The 21,581-nt window shown below is 35.2% G+C and overlaps 1 protein-coding gene across 1 annotated transcript in view; it reads right to left on the bottom strand.

Moving 5' to 3' along the window:
- Window positions 1–21,581, bottom strand: part of LOC136845750 (protein big brother-like) — a 59,072-nt gene that overhangs the window by 3,939 nt on the left and 33,552 nt on the right. The window contains exons 3-4 of the mRNA XM_067115995.1: window positions 14,680–14,778; window positions 1,392–1,508 (exon numbers count right to left, since the gene is read on the bottom strand). Coding sequence (XP_066972096.1) covers window positions 1,392–1,508; window positions 14,680–14,778 — 216 coding nt within the window. The remainder of the gene's footprint in view (window positions 1–1,391; window positions 1,509–14,679; window positions 14,779–21,581) is intronic.

The raw sequence follows: 21,581 nt of genomic DNA, 5'->3' as shown, positions 1-21,581 counted from the left end.
ATAGTACAGCGGTGGCCGTTTCTCGATGTTTCATAATCACATAGATAAACATCAAACCATAAACGAAATTTTGCTGTTCCATTTTGACGAAGAAACCCGTAAAGAGTGGTTTTGAGAGGCATGGAAAAGGAACAGTCACATTCTGTTTAAACCCAAAAGGCAATATATATTCCAGAGATCGCTTTCTCTTCGTGGTCAGCAAATGACCTTCCGGAGGCTGGATCCACTTGGCTTTCAAGCTTAAGAGGTGGGTAGTGAGTGTCTTCTCTCTTCTTAAACACACACGCATTTATTGTGGCATGGCGATCGTTAGGGAGATATGAGAAATGTATATAATTTAATGGTGAATAAAACGATATTATAGTTACCTCATAACCCTTCATTAAATTTATTAAAACTGATCCCCCCGTCCCTTCAGAGAGAAAGTTGAAAAAACGAGATGCCATTATCGTAAATTGGGTTTAATTATAGTTATTATCTGGTACCAAATAATAGTTTTGTAAAATCCAGTGCGGTTAAAGCACGACTTGTTCTGGTTTTGTTATTTTCTCTTTGCGTTCGGCGTCTTCACGATTACGGTGGAAATATTTTCGTGTTTTCCTGTTGTTTCATATATATATATATATATATATATATATATATATATATATATATATATATATATATATATATATATATATTATATATATATATATATATATATATATATATATATATATATATATATATATATATATTTATTTATTTATATATATGTATATATACATATATTATATATATATATATATATATATATATACTGTATATTTATTTATATATATGTATATATACATATATATATATATATATATATATATATATATATATATATATATAAATGGTATTTTGAGCATAAACAATTGTGTAAATCACAAAAAGACACTATAGCGTTCTGTTTTGTCATGGTTATAAGACCCACAGTTGTATATATATATTTTGTAATTATAACAACTGAAGAGGCGTGTTGGAACATGAATGTACATATGCGCCTACAGCTGCGGACCTTTTAATCAGTTGAGTATGTTGCCAATGTACCATTTCAAGTTACACTCGTGCTTTAGTGCAGAGAGAGAGAGAGAGAGAGAGAGAGAGAGAGAGAGAGAGAGAGAGTTTTCACTTATACCGAAGCAAGTTTATAAAGCAATGATTGCATTTTATGGTACATAACTGTCAGTTTCAATGTGGTGTAATGCAAAGACTTAGGAAAGAAAAAAATTTATGATCATACTTGCTGGAAAATAATAAAGTTAAAGAAAATCTTTATGCAAGCATGACGCATATCTCTTAATTCACTTCGATATCTATTTTAAAGGCACAAGTTGTTTCCTGTCCCGCAATTATTTCGAACTTACGGCAGCGTTTTCTTCGTCGAACTCCAGGCATCCAACGCCGTCCAGCCTCTCCAGGTCTACGTATCCTCTCCACCTGACGCAGACGCCGTTCATGATGAAGGGGGACCTTAGATGCACCTGCAGGAGATACAAAAAGTAGATGTGTTGTTAGATCAGTTTTACACGGGAATTAAGTACTGCGTATATTATAACTATTGTGAAGTGGAGAAATGTATATATGTATATGTATGTATGTATGTATGTATGTATATATATATATATATATATATATATATATATATATATAAATATTATATTCTAAATTATATATATATACTGTATGTATGTATATATATATATATATAATATATATATATATATATATATATATATACATATATATAAATTATATATATATATACTGTATATATATATATATATATATATATATATATATATATATATATATATATATATTATACACATACACACACACACACATATATATATATACATGTGTGTGTGTATGAGAGAGAGACGCTGGTGAATCACAGAGTTTACATAATTGTGAAATTTAGTTGTTTTAGACTTTCATTATTTCTGGAATTAGTTTTTTATTTGATGATTACCGAATAATTATGTCGTTCTTAGTTGCAAAGTAAGACGAATACCATATGGTCTTCGATAATTATGGTACTGTTCTCTCTCAAATAACAGCCATAAAAATCAGCTATGAAATATCAACTATTGCGTCTTGCGTTTTTACCTTCTGCACATTTACCTTATGATTGCTAAGTTTATATGTTTACGCGTTAAACAGAAAAGGGTTTCCCGTACTGATATAATTCATAGTCTTGAATTTAAAATTAAATTATTCATTTTTTCATTTCAACGCTATCTATCAATTAAGGGATCTTTGGACCCAAAAAGTACCATTCTCTCTCATTTTCTCTCTCTCTCTCTCTCTCTCTCTCTCTCTCTCTCTCTCTCTCTCTCATTAACATGTTACCCGAAATTTCTTTGGCTTGTAAAAATCTGGACACGAGGACAATAAATCCATAAATCTGCCATTGGAGCTGGGTTCTGGTTCAGTGTGGCCGTAAATCTGTCAGTTTGCCTTCACTGATTTACATCATTAGAGATGCTGTAGACCGTGAAGTCTGGAACAATTGAGGACATGAGAAACGCATTTCTATGGGCCCAAGGGAACCCCTCCCCCCGGCCCCCGCCTTCCCCCGCTCCGTCGTCTTCCTAATTAAGAAGAAGAGGAGGAGATGGAGAAGGAGGATGAGGAGGAGGAGGAAGAGAATGATGAGGAGGAGGAGGAGGAGGAGGAGAAGGAGAAAGAGAAGAAGGAGGAGGATGAGGAGGAGGAGGAGGAGGAGGAGGAGGAGAAGGAGAAGGAGGATGAGGAGGAGGAGGAAGAGAAGGAGAAGAAGGAGAAGGAGAAGGAGGGGGAGGAGAAGAAGAAGAAGGAGGAGGAGAAGGAGAAGGAGGATGAGGAGGAGGAGGAGGAGAATGAGGAGGAGGAGGAGGAGGAGGAGGAGGAGGAGAGGAGGAGAAGGAGAAGGAGAAGGAGGAGGAGAATGAGGAGAAGGAGAAGAAGAAAGAGAAGGAGAAGGAGAAAGAAGAAGAGGAGGAGGATGAGGATGAGGATTAGGAGGAGGAGGAGGAGGAAAGTGAAGAACGAGGAGTAAAGTTTTGGAATTTTGGGAATTATATAAATTTCCTATACGTGGCCCTTTTTCTGTTTTTCAGTAAAGAAAACGAGAAAATCACATCGGATGTGCTCGTCTGCTAATCGAAGATAATTTGGTTTTCGATTCAGGACCAAAATGTGACATTTATCAATATTTATAGTTAGCTTGACGTTACAAGCAGGCAACGCATTAGCTAACCATAAGACCTTTTACTGTCGTCCCAAAAACATATTATCAAGGTTCTTAACAAATATATTGTGACACTTCTGTTGCAAAGCAGTGTTAATCACAGACCATTTGTAGTCAACGAGAATCATCAGAAGGAGATTTATGTTATGCCTAACACTCAGACTAAGCAACCCTACTAAAGGTCTGGTTAGTGAGAGAGATAGCTAGATAGATAGATAGAAAGAAAGGGAGAGAATGAGGAAGGGGATATTTAAAAGTAATTTATTTTTACAATTAAGCTTCTTTTTTGTTGGTTCCTTATTCAAATTACCGTCAGTTACGATGAAAATGGTTTTCTCTGTGTCAAAATACACGTGATTTCAGTTGCATAGGTGTTTATCTTGTATCATTGTCATTCTCTTATTGAAATTACAATGGTGTGTAATGTTGTGAAAATATGTTTAAAAGTAAATGGAATGAATTATGCGGTTATTACCGTCTCTCATTGTTTTTTTTTTTTTATTATTTATTAGCTAGTGAAAACCGACGAGTTTCGCAGGACGTTTGCTTTCGAGTTATAATCTACCACCAGTTGTTTCCAGATTAGTGACAAAATTAAGTACAGTCACATCACGGTTTTCATTTCATGCTAAAGTGCCAAATGTAATCATCAATATAAGCTTTCCTACACCAGGTAGAATGTTCTCTTCCACCTTGCCAGATTTCAGCCCTTGAACTTCATTCGCTTCGGAGCTCTGGGAGTTCGGTTGAACTTCTAACAGTTTCGTGAAATAGATATTACTACAGTTTCTTCTTTAATATTACTTTCATAGCACCAGTGATATAATTCCACTTCTTTGTTGATTATCTCTTGTATCTGTGAGTGCTAAAATTTCGAGTACTAATATAATTATCATTATATACCGAATACTTTGGTTTCATGGTGCTCTTAAAGAGAGCTATATATATCCAACTAATTTGATAATGATAAGAGGATTTATTGAAATTCTGAGTCACAGACCCTCATTAATTAACTGATTCATTAGAGCGTCACTCTAAATGTGAACTGGTGGTATTAATAGACTTGTCACACTGTAGCGTTTGTTTCCTCGAATTAGAAAGTTTCTTGCTCTTGTATTTCAGGCGATGATATGGGAGAATTCCTTGTGGCCAACATTTTATAAATAGTTCGAGGATTTCCTCCTTCTTCAGCATATGCTCTAGAGAAATGACTAAATTACTTGAATGTATTTCAATTTTCCTTCTCACGTCATGAGAGCCATTTGTCAGGGGGTAGTAGCGGCTTAACCACACCGTTTCCAAATAGACTTTTAAACTATTTAAGAAATTGTCCCAACAGGCCCTTAGACACCCCTCACCACTAGTGTCTGGTTTGGCCCAGACAACTTGTCCGCTAACCAGAGAAAATTGTCCTCGTAACCATAGAAAATGGGCTACTGACCACAACTCTTGCCAACTCGAGGCGTTCGACAGCCCTAACGTCTTTTTTACAGTCGAATTTAGCATAATTCCCTTTTCTTAAATGTAAGACGTTAAGATTTCGTGGAAAACTTCACCGGAAAAGGAATTGCGATTACTATATTTATTCTTTAGTGTATTTTTTGTCAGAAATCGAAGGGAGGCTCCATCCCTTCTTGGCAACTGGCGTTCTTCAAGGGGGCCATATCCTCATCTATCTTTGCTTGTAAATCTGTCCAAACGTTCCCTGGGGTCACTCCGGACGCTGTTCACACTTCTTAATGCCCGCCTTTCGACCACACTGGCTGAGGCATTGTAGTCCTCACGGTCCATGGTAGTCCCAGTCCCTCCCTGGTCCTCCTGGTACCCACGCCCTTCGAATATGAGAATTCTATACCCGAGGAAGAGGGCGAGAGAACGAGGAAGCATCATACTAAGAGGAACCATATGACCGGGCAAACAATGGCTCATTATTTCTCTCGCAATTTTCGCTCCCCTTGACGTCTTTTTCCTCCGGTTCTAATTTTAGAAGGGCCAATTATGTTCACGCCTTTTAGGGTCAATTTGTTCACTGGAGGAATGGCGGAAGAGGACCAGCGTCTCGGGAGGAATCTGATATTACCTTCATAGTAATGCTAAGTCTGCTTGCCTTTGCATGGTACTAGCATCACGAAAATAACAATAAAAAAAATATTCAGCCGTTTCTTAAAGTACAGTTAAAATGAAATTCTCGAAGCTTCTACAAAGCCTTCCACAGCAAATTCATCCGTTGAGAAATTTGTATACCTCACCCAGGAATGGAACTGTACTTTATATATAAATATAAATATATATATACAGTATATATATATATATATATATATATATAAATTTATATATATATATATATATATATATATATATATATATATATATATATATATATATATATATATATATATATATATATATATATGAATGTCTTTAACTGTAATCCAACAGTACACTATGAAGAGAAAACGTCTATGAAAACACTATATGCACGTTGCAACCATATATTTCGGATGCTTATTCTTCTGTATCCCTATTCATTGGTGAAACACTTCATCCAATAAACGGGGATAGAGAAGAAGTATCCGGAAACATGAACGTGAGGTGAAATTTCTTTTTAATTATATATACAAATGTGTCTGTACTAAATAAGTTACCTTATTGATAGACAACCTGAATTGTCAGACAATCCCTCTGCATATATTTATTCTTAATTATTCTTCAAGTTAAGAAAAATGTATTAATTTTGCTTTTATTATCATCATCATCTGTAACAATTGCATTACCTTAAAAATGGAGTTCTAAGAGAAATTGTCATTTTAAGATTAACAGAAAATCACACACACACACACACACACACACACACACACACAAATGGTAGCAACGTGTATATAGTGTTGTCATAGACCATTTTGTCTTCATAAGTATTTATTATACAATGTGTGCGTGCGTAGATATTGGTTTGTTTAAGGTGCCTCCGTTGTATCCGCTACGCTGCACTTAAAAATTATTATTATTATTATTATTATTATTATTATTATTATTATTATTATTATTATTATTATTATTATTATTATTTAAAATACTCCTCAAATTAGACTGTTACAAAATTACCCATTTTTCAGTACCAAGACTTTCGGGGACATGCCAAGGTACAGGTTCTGTTCTTGTTAAATTGTTATCATCCGTTTCCTCTCTCTCTCTCTCTCTCTCTCTCTCTCTCTCTCTCTCTCTCTCTCTCTCTCTCTCTCTCTCTCTCTTTGCCAGAGGAGAGCCTGCCAGCATTCACGTCCGTTTATTTTTCCCCCATTTCACGTCGTCGCTCCTTTCATTTTGCCTCCTGCCCCTTTCACATTTTCGGAGCCGCCTAGAGGCTGACTGGTCCTTTTCACAACTCATTGACCCTTTTCATCTCCGGGTCACTGGTTGAAGAGGTAAATATTGATTTCACGGTCACTACGCCACCTTCTGTGTGTGCGTGTATGTGTTTGTACGTTTGTGTGCGTGAGTGTGTGTTTGATTTTCTGTTAATCTTAAAATGACAGCTTCTCATAGAAATCCATTTTTAAGGTAATGCAATGGTTACAAATGATAATGATAATAAAAGCAAAATTAATACATTTTTCTTAACTTGCAGAATAATTAAGAATAAATAATGCGTAGAGATGGTCTGCCAGTTCAGGTTTTCTATCAATAATGTAATTTATTTAGTAAGGACGTACATTTGTATATGTAATTGAAAAAAATTTCACCTCACGTTTATGTTTCCCAATTAATTCATCGTACTTAATGTGAAAATGTTGTTATATTCTTGAGTGGTTTTTGTGGTAGATGGTAGGGAATGATAAATGCATTCGAGAAGTATATATATATATATATATATATATATATATATATATATATATATATATATATATATATATATATATATATATATATATATATATATATATATATATATATATATATATATATATATATATAATATATAAAGAATTATTCCATCTGACTTTATGTTTGTCTACTTCGTTCAGTTCCCATTCACTTTCCATTTGGTGAATACCTTTATATTAGCCCATTATCCCCGGTCCAAAGGTTAAGGTGGCTTGGTGCCTCGCCCTGGCCTCACAATAATGAAATGGCAATCGGTGTATAAAACCGATGACAACGCGCGGAATAGCCTTACGACTCCGCTGTCGCTCCGGTGGACATATTATCAAGGAGGCCGAATCACCACACTCCTCCCGACGCTCCGCGCTCCTTATGTATTTTTTCCCTTAACCGGAAATCTCTCTTATTCGGAATTGCCAGAGTGGAAGTGACGCGCCATTGGCTGCCATGATAAACGTGACGGTTTTATCGTCAGCTGATTGCAGGAGTCCGGGACGTTCCCGGTGCTCCTGGACTGGGCTGATGGGCTGGGCTGGGCTCCAGGTCGCTCGGTCCTCGGACACGACGCTGCTGCTGCTGCTCCTGGCTCCAGGGACTCGTTCGGCAGCAATCAGCCAGCCACGATGTCGCCAACCAATACTATAAGGATTTCGTCTTCGTTATGTAAAGGATCTCTCTCTCTCTCTCTCTCTCTCTCTCTCTCTCTCTCTCTCTCTCTCTCTCTCTCTCTCTCTCTCAATGTACTCGTACGTTTGTTTTCGATATGCAAAAAACTATTCACTATCTCTCTCTCTCTCTCTCTCTCTCTCTCTCTCTCTCTCTCTCTCTCTCTCTCTCTCTCCGAAGTTTCATTTATTTTCATTATGTTAAAAACTGTCCCTCTCTTTCTCTTTCTTTCCTCCTCATGAGGCCTGTTGTCGACGTAGATGACCTTGATAGTTGCAACGCCACTTTATCAAAATGAACCGCTCAATCAGTTGCACTTGTATACACTATGCAAAGAACGCTCTCTCTCTCCTTCTCATGAGGTCTGTTGTCGGCGCAGATGATCTTGATAGTTGCAACGCCACTTTATCAAAATGAATCACTCAATCAGTTGCACTTGTATACATTATGCAAAGAATCTCTCTCTCTCTCTCTCTCTCTCTCTCTCTCTCTCTCTCTCTCTCTCTCTCTCTCTCTCTCTCCTCTTAAAACGAGAAAAGAGGTTCCTCTGATACAGCGAGAGACATTTCCGTCTGGGGAGCCAATTTTCGATGATAATAAATTCACAGGAACAAGCTTGTTAGATCCTAGAAGTGGTATTTATGGAACAGGCCAAATGGGCATTCCGATCCTAATCAAATTATTTCTATTTGATATGCAAATCTCACTGCTACCTTGCTTAACAGCCTAGCAGTCTGCATCACGTACTCCACGCATATATGCGGATGAGAGAGAGAAGAGAGAGAGAGAGAGAGAGAGAGAGAGAGAGAGAGGTAGGCGTTTTTTTTAACAGTTTTATGTCTAACGAGAATATTGACGCTGCTTGCTGTAGTACAAATGAACAAAGTTTTTACTTGTGTACTTGTTTATATAGAGAGGTGCCTATATTTGCGTCATGCATGAATAACTTCAAAGTAGACGAGTGATTTATATAAGTCATGTCACCTATAGAAAACAAATGAATGGTTTTTCACCTGGTTTTTCTATATGTGAAACGACTATGAAAATATTTCCTTCATTTTCTTTCTTTGTTATGAAAAATGACTGGATGGCTTTGCCGCCTTTTCTCTGAGGATTCATAAACTTAAAAACTGAATTCGCCATTGAAAACTTTTCTGGACAGATGACTTTTTCTGTATAATCTTCATCCCCTTCCCCAAAACACCTCCCCCTCCACCTTAACCTCCCCCCCGCCAACAACACCACTAATGTAACTTTATTTAGGCGAAGGAAATCTGGTTGGCAAGACAATCCAACACTAGGTTAGTTTTTCGAGGCTGTGGAAATAAGTTCACACAAAAACCGTACGGTTTCTTCTTTGTTAGCTAATGCATAGCTTCTCCGTTTGTGAAGGGATTCATTTTGGAAAACCAAATTGAATAGATATTTATTTAATAATATATAGTTGTCCTACAGAAAGCAGACGGTAAAAGGGTGAAACAGTTACTATCAACGATTAGGGAATATCGCTGTGAAAAGTCAATTTTTATTTTAACACCAGACTATAACAGTCAAAAGAAAATCTTTCTGGAGTACTGTACTGTTTCTCAGTTGCGTTTCGCAAATTCTATAAATAATGGACTTTGAATTTGCTTGTTTATAGGTAACTCGATTGCAAAATATTTTCGAATACATTTCTTTTATAAGTAGTCCAGTAACGAATAAGTCATGGGCACCATGGTCTGAATTTAAATCTGTATTTCAGAACTACTGCCAAATGGATTTTCAGGTCACTTTAGTTTTGTTCAAATGCCTCGTTTGTCAAAGATCCATTATCTAAGCGGTTCAGTGCTTCCATCACATAAATAATTTTTTATCAGTCAGTCCGCATTTTCCTATGACTTCTAAGGATTTCCTGTTTGTTCAGTCTTAAACGTACTATGTTAGTTTTACATTATTACTGTACACATGTAATATCTTGACTAGGAACATTTTGCATGCTAAGATCTAAGCTAATGAGTTCGGTTACAGTAGCCACGGGCGCTCTCTGGAAAAGCTTTGAAAAATCCAAGTGCTAAAGATTTATAAGATTCTATGGAAAGATACGACAATGAGAAAAGAGAAAGGGGAACATTATGCAATAGCAATTGGGCAAGATTTGTTGGAGGATGCATCATTACGGTCTACTACTTTGAAATATTCATTAACAATAGCAGTCCTTTCGCTGGCACTCTTATGTATATTTCAGAAAATAATATTATTATTGTTTAGTGAACTTTTCCTGATTCTGTATCTACATATGCCTCTAGCTAAAAAAAATAATTTGTTGTTATTATTGTCAGCAATTTTTGGGTGTAACCTTTCTTTATTATTACTTTTTATTTCGTGTATCCAGATTTGATGTACTGTATTGTATCTACCTTGTCTATCTTTGTAGATGGCCCTGAGGTGGTATAAAGGGTACTATTATTATTATTATTATTATTATTATTCTGTATTGTATTTACCTTGTCTATCATTGTATATGGCTAAGGGGGTACTCGCCATTATTATTTATTATTATTATTATTCCAAGTCGGGCTAAGGTCTTCGAGGCTAAGGACCACTGGTGTTGAAGGTCTCCTGCCTATTATAGAGGGTAGGGGACGGTAGGGACCAATAAGGTGGTCGGTCGTAAAGAAACCCCTGTGTGTGTGTATGTGTATGTGTGTGTGCGTTTGTATGTGCGTGCGTGTGTTTGTGCGGTAGGCGGGGAAACGGGTCGGCCTCGACGGCCGAATATTTGTTGAAGGAAGAAGATTAGTGATGCAGGCCGAGGAACTGGCTGTGAGCCACTTGACACTAATTGCGTTTAATTGTCTTTTAATGGGAAACTAATTAGGTAAGTGTTAGTAGATCGAGAGTTATGTAAGTAGGATCTGATGTGAGGTTTTGTGTGTGTGCGTCCTGTTGGTTTTGGGACGCTTGGCGGTTTTTCAACATTCACTGGTTTATCCAGAAATCTGATAACTGGACATGGACAGTGAGGTAATGGCCAGTAGGTTTGACAATGGTAAAAACGGTCGTTACCTTAGCTAAATATACATTTTATCATAAGAATCTGAGGCAATCATTATAACAAATCTTGGGATGATGACCAAACTGCATTTGTCGCTTTGGTCATTATCCAAAAACAAAAAACCAAGTTTGCGACATTGGAAAAACCAAACTGAGTAACAAAAACATTTTTAAAATCTCCACAGCAAAAATTTCCTTCGGAGGTATGAAATATATCTGCGATGGATGAAATTCTTCTTGGAGTGAGCTTCGATAATGCTCTTTTATCAGTTTTACTTTAATAACTTTAGCCTTGGTAAATAAATATTTGTTTGAAAGTTCTAAGGAGGCCATTAAGATTTTTGGGGTTCTAAAGGGTTTCTTTCAGTTGATTTTTAATACTCCTTTGGATACTGAAGAACATAAACCGGGACGATGAAATTTTAACGTACTGTATCTTAAACTCAAATGGTTTCATTCATATTCTTTTTATATATAACATTTAATACTTTTGGTACAATTTTAACTTTCTTTTTACCTGACATTGCATTTATTTATAGACACTTTCGTAACTCATGAGAGATTCATTTTTCTCCGTAACTTTAGGTGTATATTTTCTGTTCATTTTTCAGTCATAATGTCAACCAAGCATTTTGAATGTGATATAAAAATTTCATTACAATTTTAACTTTTTAATTTTGAATTCCAGATTTCACTGTTTAATAAAGTTACGACTTAATTATTTCTCATTCAGTTACCACCAGATTAGTAAGGAATTAATGAAATCTGCTTCGTTATTTGTAATTGGGTGCGCTTCTTTACGACGAATTAAATCATTTGATAAGTATTTATTTTAATGCGTTCATAGTGCATTACTTTTTTTTTTTACTACAGTCGTTACATGTGATGGCATAAGGTCCCTTTCATTTAACATGCAAAATAAACTTCTGTCGCATTTACTCAGTGACGAATTTTAAAGAAAAGAGGAAATGGCACAGCGAGAATCCTAAAGTAGTTTAATGAATTCGCCTGTGTAAGGAGAGCAAACTAGGCTCTCAGTTTAGATGAGAGATGAAACAAACGTATCGAAATACAGAGTGAGAAATTATATATATATAAATATATATATATATATATATATATATATATATATATTTATATATATATATATATATATATATATATATAATATATATATATATATATATATATACACACACATATTTATATATATATATATATATATATATATATATATATATATATATATATATATATATATATATATATATAAAATTTACGTATATACTTATATATCTGTCTAGCTATCTGCCTATCTATTTATCTGACTATCTATCTATATCTATATATCTATCTATCTATATATATATATATATATATATATATATATATATATATATATATATATATAAATAATATATGAATAAATAATATGTGAATGTCTGTGTTAGACTTTGTTTTTGATAAATTTGAAATGTAAGCCGTTAAATCAGCCGTTTAAATCAGCCTGTAAAATCGACTCGTTGCGACCATTATTCCTTAATTGAGGCAAGAGAGAGAATTACTATAACGCTGTGATACACTGACTAGCCCCCCGGATGTAATGTCCATTAACCATAAATTTCTATCAGAGCGACGTTCGGAATGTGTATATGATTACCTCCTCCGCTTTGCTTATTAGGAGAATTATTATCTCGGATTGGTCTCAGATTGGTCCCAGAGAGAGAGGCGCCCCAGTAGGTCGTGCGGGCCAATCCTTCTTGGGCTGTCATTAAGGGCGCTGCAAGATGCCTAATGCTCAACTCGAGGAGACATCATGCTTCCCTTTGTTGTTGATGGAGGAGGAGGCGCTTTGCTCTCGGGATCAACTCCGCTGTGGCCTCGCCGCGGAGGAATTCTCTCTCTCTCTCTCTCTCTCTCTCTCTCTCTCTCTCTCTCTCTCTCTCTCTCTCTCTCTTGGGTCTCGCCTTAATTCATCTCGATCCGTCCGGCTAGGGCTGAGCATTGCTCCTGTCATTAATGGTACCGCCTCCAGTCCTGTCCCAGGTGTTGTTTAATTATTTTTTTTTTAATTCTTTGTTTCCTTCATTATTACTGTTGTTGTTGCTTTTTCTGATTAGAACTAATGGGACATTCGAATTGTTGGTTTGTTTGATTAGCCTATTATTTGCGCGTCTGCTTTGAGTTATATTGACGTATGTTGTGGGAGGCTGCTCTTTATTTCCTTTTTTCGCTGAAATTGTTCGACTCGCTCAATGATCAATGTATAATTTCAGCTCTGTTTGTCATTTAAATCATATTTATACTCTTAGTAAACAATATAATGCTTATTAGCAATTTTATAACATCGTGATGAACGTATGATTTCTTAGAGGACATCCAATGAGCAAGATATCCGAAAACTTATTTAGGAATGAAATTTACGAGTTCCATGGAAATTCTGCAATGATCCAAGGATAAGAGAACCTGTAAACTGGATCAGGTAATAATCAAAGAAGTAGGTTTTCAAAAGTGTACAAGCAGCTAAAAATATTGTACAAAAATAAATAAAACAGTAATGCAAAAATATCTTTTAGATGCTAGGTCTACAGTTCCGTTGGCAGTACTGTTATTTCTGTTAGTAACCAACTCAATAACATCGTTCCTCCTTTTATCTAGTAAACATTTTGTATTCTTTAATATCCTAAATGAATGACTGATCACTTTAAATCTACAAGGCCAAAGTTAAACATAGTAAGACCTTTCAACTACTTATTCCTATTGCCTTGAATGTGTTGTTAAGTTAAGTATACCTTAGTTTAACCAGACCACTGAGCTGATTAACAACTCTCCTAGGGCTGGCCCGAAGGATTAGACTTTTTTACGTGGCTAAGAACCAATTGGTTACCTAGCAACGGGACCTACAGCTTACTGTGAAATCCGAACCACATTATGGCGAGAAATGAATTTCTGTCACCAGAAATAAATTTCACTAATTCTTCATTGGCCGGCCTGAGACTCGAACTTGGGACTAGCAGAGTGCTAGCCGTGAACTCTGCCGGCTCGTCCAACGAGGTCCTTTGACTGTGTTGTGATGGGTGTGCATGTCAAAGTATCATTATGTGTATGTGTACTGGCATTTTTATAGGTAGCAACATACATTCCTCATGATCACGCACATCTTTGTATGTATGCATGTAAGTATGTATGTATGTATATGTGTTCGTTTATACTACATTAATATTAAGCTTTCTGACTTCTTACATATTTTCTGTATGCCTCCCCTTTCACATTTTTCCATCATATCTATTATTGAAGCCTTGAATCTTAGTTTCATGTAAGCAATCTTCATCCAGTCGCTAATTGTCTTCATAATTGCTTTTTCATTATGGCCAAAACCGCACTGACAATAATGTTCATTGTTTTGTATATTTACCAAAATTGCCTTTACTTTTCTTGGAGCCTTGAATGCATGATGAGCTTCACTGTAATTCCTCCTTCCCGTATGACGTTTGTAGTTAGTTGTTCATTTTTCGTGTATTTTATATGGCTTAGAACTTGTATGTCTGTGTATAACAGAGCCTGGGAGAGTCGTATTATTTGTATTTTCGTAAAACATTGGCTCTTGGGCTTCCTTTACATGTGTGTAGATATTTTTCGTGATTAGTGATTTGGTCACCAACAACACTATACATCGCGAAAATGCAACATTTACTTATCTTTCCAAGATTCATAAAGTTGAGTGCTTGAATATTCTTATTATTTTAAAGTGTACCTTTTTCTGTAGCTGCAAGTGTGTTAGCAACCAGGCACATTCTTTTATAGCCTTATGACTAAGTGCATACGTTCAGAATACTCACCTTGCCTGGCTCTTTGTCGAAATCTACTTCTTTATAGTTGTTGGAGAATCCTGTTGGCGAGAGTTGGAGATGCATATTGGTGCCGTTTGTCATGAACGCCTGCAATGAAAAGAAAAAAGGAATTAATTCATGGTCTCCTATTTCCATTGTTACATCGTTATTGGTCATTAACAAATATCGTAATTCTTTACTCACCTCGAAGTTTCTCTATTGGGAAGGTGTCATTCGTCTTCATTACTTCTACTCAGAAGCATGTAGCATCATTATCAAGTTTATCAATGTTGTTCTTGTTGCTGAGACAGCGAAAATGATAGAAACGTCTGTAAAACTTTTTTTTTTATTTTTTTTTTTTTTTACTAAATATTGCCTAACCCCTTGATCAGTTTTGTAGCATGAAGGTGACAGTGAAAGATTTGTAATGAGAGTCCGTTGTCCTTATATCTAAATTTACGCTGTAATCTTTTAAGGAGCAAAAAAGATTGATAATGCAGAGACTCATTTTAACTTTGAAGTTTAACTTACATTTGGCATCCTGGGACAAAAGCTGCGACTGGATGTCGCAATACAAATTCCTATCAGTAAATACTTAGTAATATATGATAAAGACACATCTTAACGTGTTATTCATTAAGTCATGGGCATATACTTGCTTGTTGCAGGTGATATTATACAAACGTATATCACCATCATTCTTATCAGTTACACCACACGCCCATTGCAACAATCTTACTGCGAAGTAAAATGCCCATCAAAGCAATATCGTTCAAAATGATACATCTGGAAAGCCCTGGAAATATCGAAAATAGCTTAAGTTGTGTGCGTGTGGCCAAGGAAATAGGTTTACTACATCTGAGAAGGAGCTCCGATCGCTGACGGCTGGTCGTAGCCGATCAGCCAGTGTTTACATAAACTTCCGGTGGTTGTGGCAATGTACGATAATTGTTATGGCAATGTACGATAATTTCAAGTCGTACCGTAATTCCCAGTTGTAAAATACGAAAATGACGGTTTTTATTAGCTGCTCATATGCCTAAGAGTTTTTTCCTCTTTCCTAAAGATTATATACACTTAGGGACATTTTCGGGTAACTAAACCAGGTACGGGAGTTTCCCAGCAATTGTCTGCTAGCGTTCCATCTCTCGTGGGAGTCACTCACGCAGAAACTCTTAATTAATGAGAGCCTCTCTGTGATGTGATTGGCTCTTTCAAATACTGCTCAGAGGTAGTGAGCTGCTCTTTCCAGGGTAGAGAAACAAGTATTTTATGCTTACGAGAGAGAGAGAGAGAGAGAGAGAGAGAGAGAGAGAGAGAGAGAGAGAGAGAGAGAGAGAGCAAATAGATTTCCCCCGATTAGAGCTACCTGTGATGCTAAGCTGCAGTGACATAATGCAGACGTTGTGGCGCAGTAACTGCAAGTAATCGGTCTCAGATGATGGTAGTGTGATACTGGCCAGCTCCTGCTATCAAGCAGCGATTTGGAACATTTCCACCGTCGTGGGAGAGCCAGAGGTAATGGGAACGATGAAAAGAAGTTTTTGGGGGTTGGAGGGCATTGTCTGAGGCAAGACAGAAGCAGATTACTGGAAAATGCTTTGGGAAGAAGAAGAAGAAACTTACTACCACATATTCTGCAGAGCTTGTTTGGCATGTTAGTTACAAGAAGATAGCTGGGCATTATTATGTAAGGTATCCCATGGCCCTGGCGTGGTTTGTAATAATAATAATAATAATAATAATAATAATAATAATAATAATAATAATAATAATAATAATACGTCGTTAATCTTATACTGCTCCTTCTCAACATGGCAGCTGAGAAGCCTCAGTGTAAGCTGAACGGCGTACAAACTACTATTCTTTTCAATGAAGTATGTCTCAAAGGGGTCTTCTCTCAACAACAACAACAACAACAACAATAACAATAATAATAATAATAATAATAATAATAATAATAATAATAATAATAATAATCTTTAATCAGGTTATCTTCATTTACCCACTGTTTGCTTTCTTCCCATTCAGGGAAGTGGAGGCGCATTATGATGAGAGAAAATGTTTTTCTTTATTTCTACCATAACATTTTGGTAGAAATGCCTCATAACAAGAGTTGAAGAAACTTCTTATAACCACACCATAGAGCAACGCTTCTCATTGGCCCAGAAACTATGTTTAAGAAGGAGTAAGGGATCATCTCAGCATAGTTACAGGATATGAATCTCTCTACTAATAAAGGTTTTTTGAAAATTTCTCCCATGGTTAAGTCTCATATAAAAAAAATCCCTCCAGGAAGGTATTATTGCATCCATAGTGATCATTTTGGGAAATGCTATCATTTTTATACGTTGCGCAATCGATATGAATTTAAGTTCTCAACTCGGAAATTTGATCAGTTATATTGGGTAGCACATACAACCACTCTTATGACTGAGGTTTGGTCTTCGCTTATAGAAACTCATTCCCTTGTGATCGTTCCACCGTGGCCTTGTAAATATATATATATATATATATATATATATATATATATATATATATATATATATATATATATATATATATACTGTATATATACACTGTATGTATTATATATATATATAAATAATATATATATTATATATATATATATATATATATATATATATATATATATATATATATAAATAAGTATATATATATATATATATAAATTTCTGACTCACATCAGGATCGACCAGGTCTTTCAATTGTGAGTCAGAAATTTATTTCTGTTCCACACGTGGTTGTTTGTTGATTATTTCTATAATATATGTGTGTATATATATATATATATGTATATATATATACATATGTATGTATGCATAGATAGATAGATATACATATATATATATGTATGTATGTATATATACAGTATATATATGTATATATACATATTATAATTTGCGTGTGTGTGTGTGTGTGCACATACACACAAGAATGTATATGTAAATTACGTAGTCTTTTCAGCTCAGAACTATTTTCCTGTAGAGGGCGACCTATCAAAATAGACTCCCGATTATTTGCATTTTATTTGCATAAAGTTATAGAATAAAAGTCCTATGCCTCGGATCCTTTGTTACTCATATACAGGAAGAATAACTTATTTAATTTCATTCATATCCCAAGCGTTGTCTTCTTTACAGTACGAAACGCGCGCGCGCTCACAAAAACAACAAAAGCGAACGAACGCGCACCTATATATCCTAATATCAACAAAATTGCTTTTGAATATGATCTCGATTCAGACGTCACTACTGTACCTGCGTTTTGTGCATCGATCCAGAAATATTTTTGTTATAAAAACCGTCTCGATCTCACTTTTACTTCTGAACAGTTCCGTGATATCATTCGTGTATAAAAAGAAAATCCTTTTTTAAGTCCATTCATATATCCCTATAAACTATGTACATAAATGTATTATATATATATATATATATATATATATATATATATATATATATATATATATATATATATATATATATATATATATATATATATATATATATATATATATATATGTATACATATTATATATATGTGCATACATACATATATATATATATGTATGTATGTGTGTATGTTTGTGTGTGTAACTTTTTGTACAGTTTACGAAAGCATGTACATGAGGCTGCATTCCTCATACATAAAGCAACATATTGCAAGTTAGTGAAAATATATCTAATTATACCTAGTCACACTTTCGGACATATGAAGAGGGTTTGACGCCATTTTAATCCCTAAACAAGAAGCCAAAAGTGCTCAGTTTAGCACGATCGCCCTTCCACGGGAGTTTCTCCCGAGGCTGGCTCCTAGCGGAGGTAATTTCTGTGCTACAGATGCCCTGGAGCTTCGTAGGATAATATAGCAGTTCCTGTGATGCCTGAAGGCGTTTCCACCGACACCTACACCGCCCTTCACCGTTCTATAGAGGATTTAAATGGGACTCTCTCTCTCTCTCTCTCTCTCTCTCTCTCTCTCTCTCTCTCTCTCTCTCTCTCTCGTTATTTAAGAGAGAGAGAGAGAGAGAGAGAGAGAGAAAGAAAGAAAGAAAGAAAGAAAGAAAGAAAGAAAGAGCGAGAGAGAGAGAGAGAGAAAGAAAGGATGAGAGAGAGAGAGAGAGAGAGAGAGAGAGTACACATGGGATCACTTCTGTGCTTAGAACTCTAAAATATACTGTTCTGCGTACTTTTCTATCATTGATGTAAATTAAAATTTGTACACATAGTTACTAAAGAAACGTTTTTGAGAGAGAGAGAGAGAGAGAGAGAGAGAGAGAGAGAGAGAGAGAGAGAGAGAGAGAGTACACATGGGATCACTTCTGTGCTTAGAACTCTCTAAAACATACTGTCCTGTGTACTTTTCAGCCAGTGATGTAAATTAAAATTTGTACACATAGTTACTAAAGAAACGTTTTTGAGAGAGAGAGAGAGAGAGAGAGAGAGAGAGAGAGAGAGAGAGAGAGAGAGAGAGAGAGAGAGAGAGAGTACACATGGGATCACTTCTGTGCCTAGAACTCTTTAAAATATACTGTCTTTTGTACTTTTCAACCAGTGATGTAAATTAAAATTTGTAAACATAGTTACTAAAGAAACGTTTTTGAGAGAGAGAGAGAGAGAGAGAGAGAGAGAGAGAGAGAGAGAGAGAGAGAGAGTGTGTGTGTATGCATGAAAGTATACATGGAATCACTTCTGTGCCTAGAACTCTTTAAAATACACTGTCCTGTGTACTTTTCAACCAGTGATGTAAACTAAAATTTGTAGACATAGATACTAAAGAAACGTTTTTGAGAGAGAGAGAGAGAGAGAGAGAGAGAGAGAGAGATAAGAGGGTGTATGAAAATGACACATGGAATCATTTGTGTGCCTAGAACTCTTTAAAGTATACTGTCCTGTGCACTTTTCAACCAGTGATGTAAATTAAAATTTGCAAAGACAGTAACCAAAGAAATCTTTTGTTATGGTGAAATTTATGCAGATATCTCAAAATGTGAGTTATCCTAGAATAACGCGAGTTAAAGTGTATCAGATTATATCTGGATGAAAATGGAAAAATTGGTCTAAACTAAAACTGAAATATATCCATGATGTATTAAAATACAAAAAATTTCAGCATACTTGCATATGTTTACGTATGTAAATATAAAGGTACTTTTATATATATAATAGTCGTATCTGATTGACATTCTTTCTTTCTGTACAACTCACTGAAGATGCAAAGTTTGGATTTTGGTTGATTTTTGCTGTCATATATTTTTAAATTTTGCTTCGATTCACTGTTATCGTCCCGTTATACAGTTTGATGTTACTTTAAAAAAACTCATCTTGTAGCTTTTTATTTGCAATTTCTTAAATGTCAAGATTAATACCCGTAGAGTTTTTAAATACCAGTTACAAACCAAACAATCTACCTACCTTTTTAGAAGTGTGTTGTGATAAATTAAATGTACTGCTTGTTTGCTTTTGTTATCACCGTTACCGTTATAATTATTGTCTCCGTCAAAGAAGAGTTACATTGTCTATCAGCTCGTTTAATTACAAAAGATATTGTATCTTGAATTTTTTTTTTTTACAAATCTATCAAAAATGGGTATCGTAACCGGCAACCAATGATGACATTTTGTACGACATGAAGATTTGAATAAAGATCTGAGAACGGGCTGGCGGCGGGGGGGGGGAATAGCTCTGCCTTGGTGGAGGTTTGCGGTCTCCGAACGATCTGGTTGTTTTGTTTTCCTGTTCATAATCCAGTACTGATGGTCGCAGTAGCACCAGTTATGGATCAAACATATGTTTACATATACGCTCCGTTCCCATAATCATTATAGCAGGACTGGTAACTTAATACACACTCTTACATTTAGATTAAACTCGTGAACCCAACTTCCTTTCCTAATTATTAGGAGGTATTTCTTGCTTTTTACTTCTTCAGTAGATTTTTCACCCATACAGCACAAACACGCATTGTGTGTGTGTGTGTGTGTGTGTGTATGTATGTATGTATGTATGTGTATATGTGTATGTATTTATATGTTTATATATATAAATATATAATGTATATATATATAATGTATATATATATATATATGTATATATATATATGTATATATGTATTTATATGTTTATATATATAAATATATATACATATATATATATGTATATATATGTATATATAGATATGTATATATATATATATATACATATATATATATATATATATATATATATATATATATACATATATATATATATATATACATATATATACATATATATATATGTATATATATATATTTTCCTATATATATATATACAATATATATATAAGATACATACAATGATCATTCATAGGGTGGCTTCAGAGGAAAGAAGACAATGATCATTCCTACATCAGATGCTGAAGCATGCATGAATTCTATGAGCAGAAAACCCATAACATTAATTGCTTCATACACCTACACAGAAGTCACATTGACAATGAGCCAAATTCTGTACACACTGCGCCACTCACCTCTATTTTGCACACAATTTTGTTTCCGTGATGATTAGACTCCCCCTTTCCAATACCTCTTTTAGTTCACCTGTCCAGTAATTCCTAGTGTTTTATCTCGCCCTTTCCTCTATTCCGAATTATGGTCTTATTTTCACTAACGTATCACCCTCCATTCTTTCCACAGGACTAAACCAGCTCAGAACATATTGAGCCATCTTTTCACCTGTGCTACCCATTAACTACTTCTTTTACCTATTTCTAAATTTCCACTCTTTCAGGTCTTTCAAATACTACTTTCAATGGGCAAATAATTCACTTGTACAGCTTCCACCTTTTTCAGTTCGTTTATAGTTAGCATCGACACTGCACTCCCGTATAAGAGAGTTGGCTCAGCAGTG

This window comes from Macrobrachium rosenbergii, chromosome 14, assembly GCF_040412425.1.
Source record: "Macrobrachium rosenbergii isolate ZJJX-2024 chromosome 14, ASM4041242v1, whole genome shotgun sequence".
In the NCBI taxonomy this organism is placed as follows: Eukaryota; Metazoa; Arthropoda; class Malacostraca; order Decapoda; family Palaemonidae; genus Macrobrachium; species Macrobrachium rosenbergii.
The sequence above is the reverse complement of the archived record's forward strand: the minus strand, read 5'-3'. Positions and strand labels throughout refer to the sequence as shown.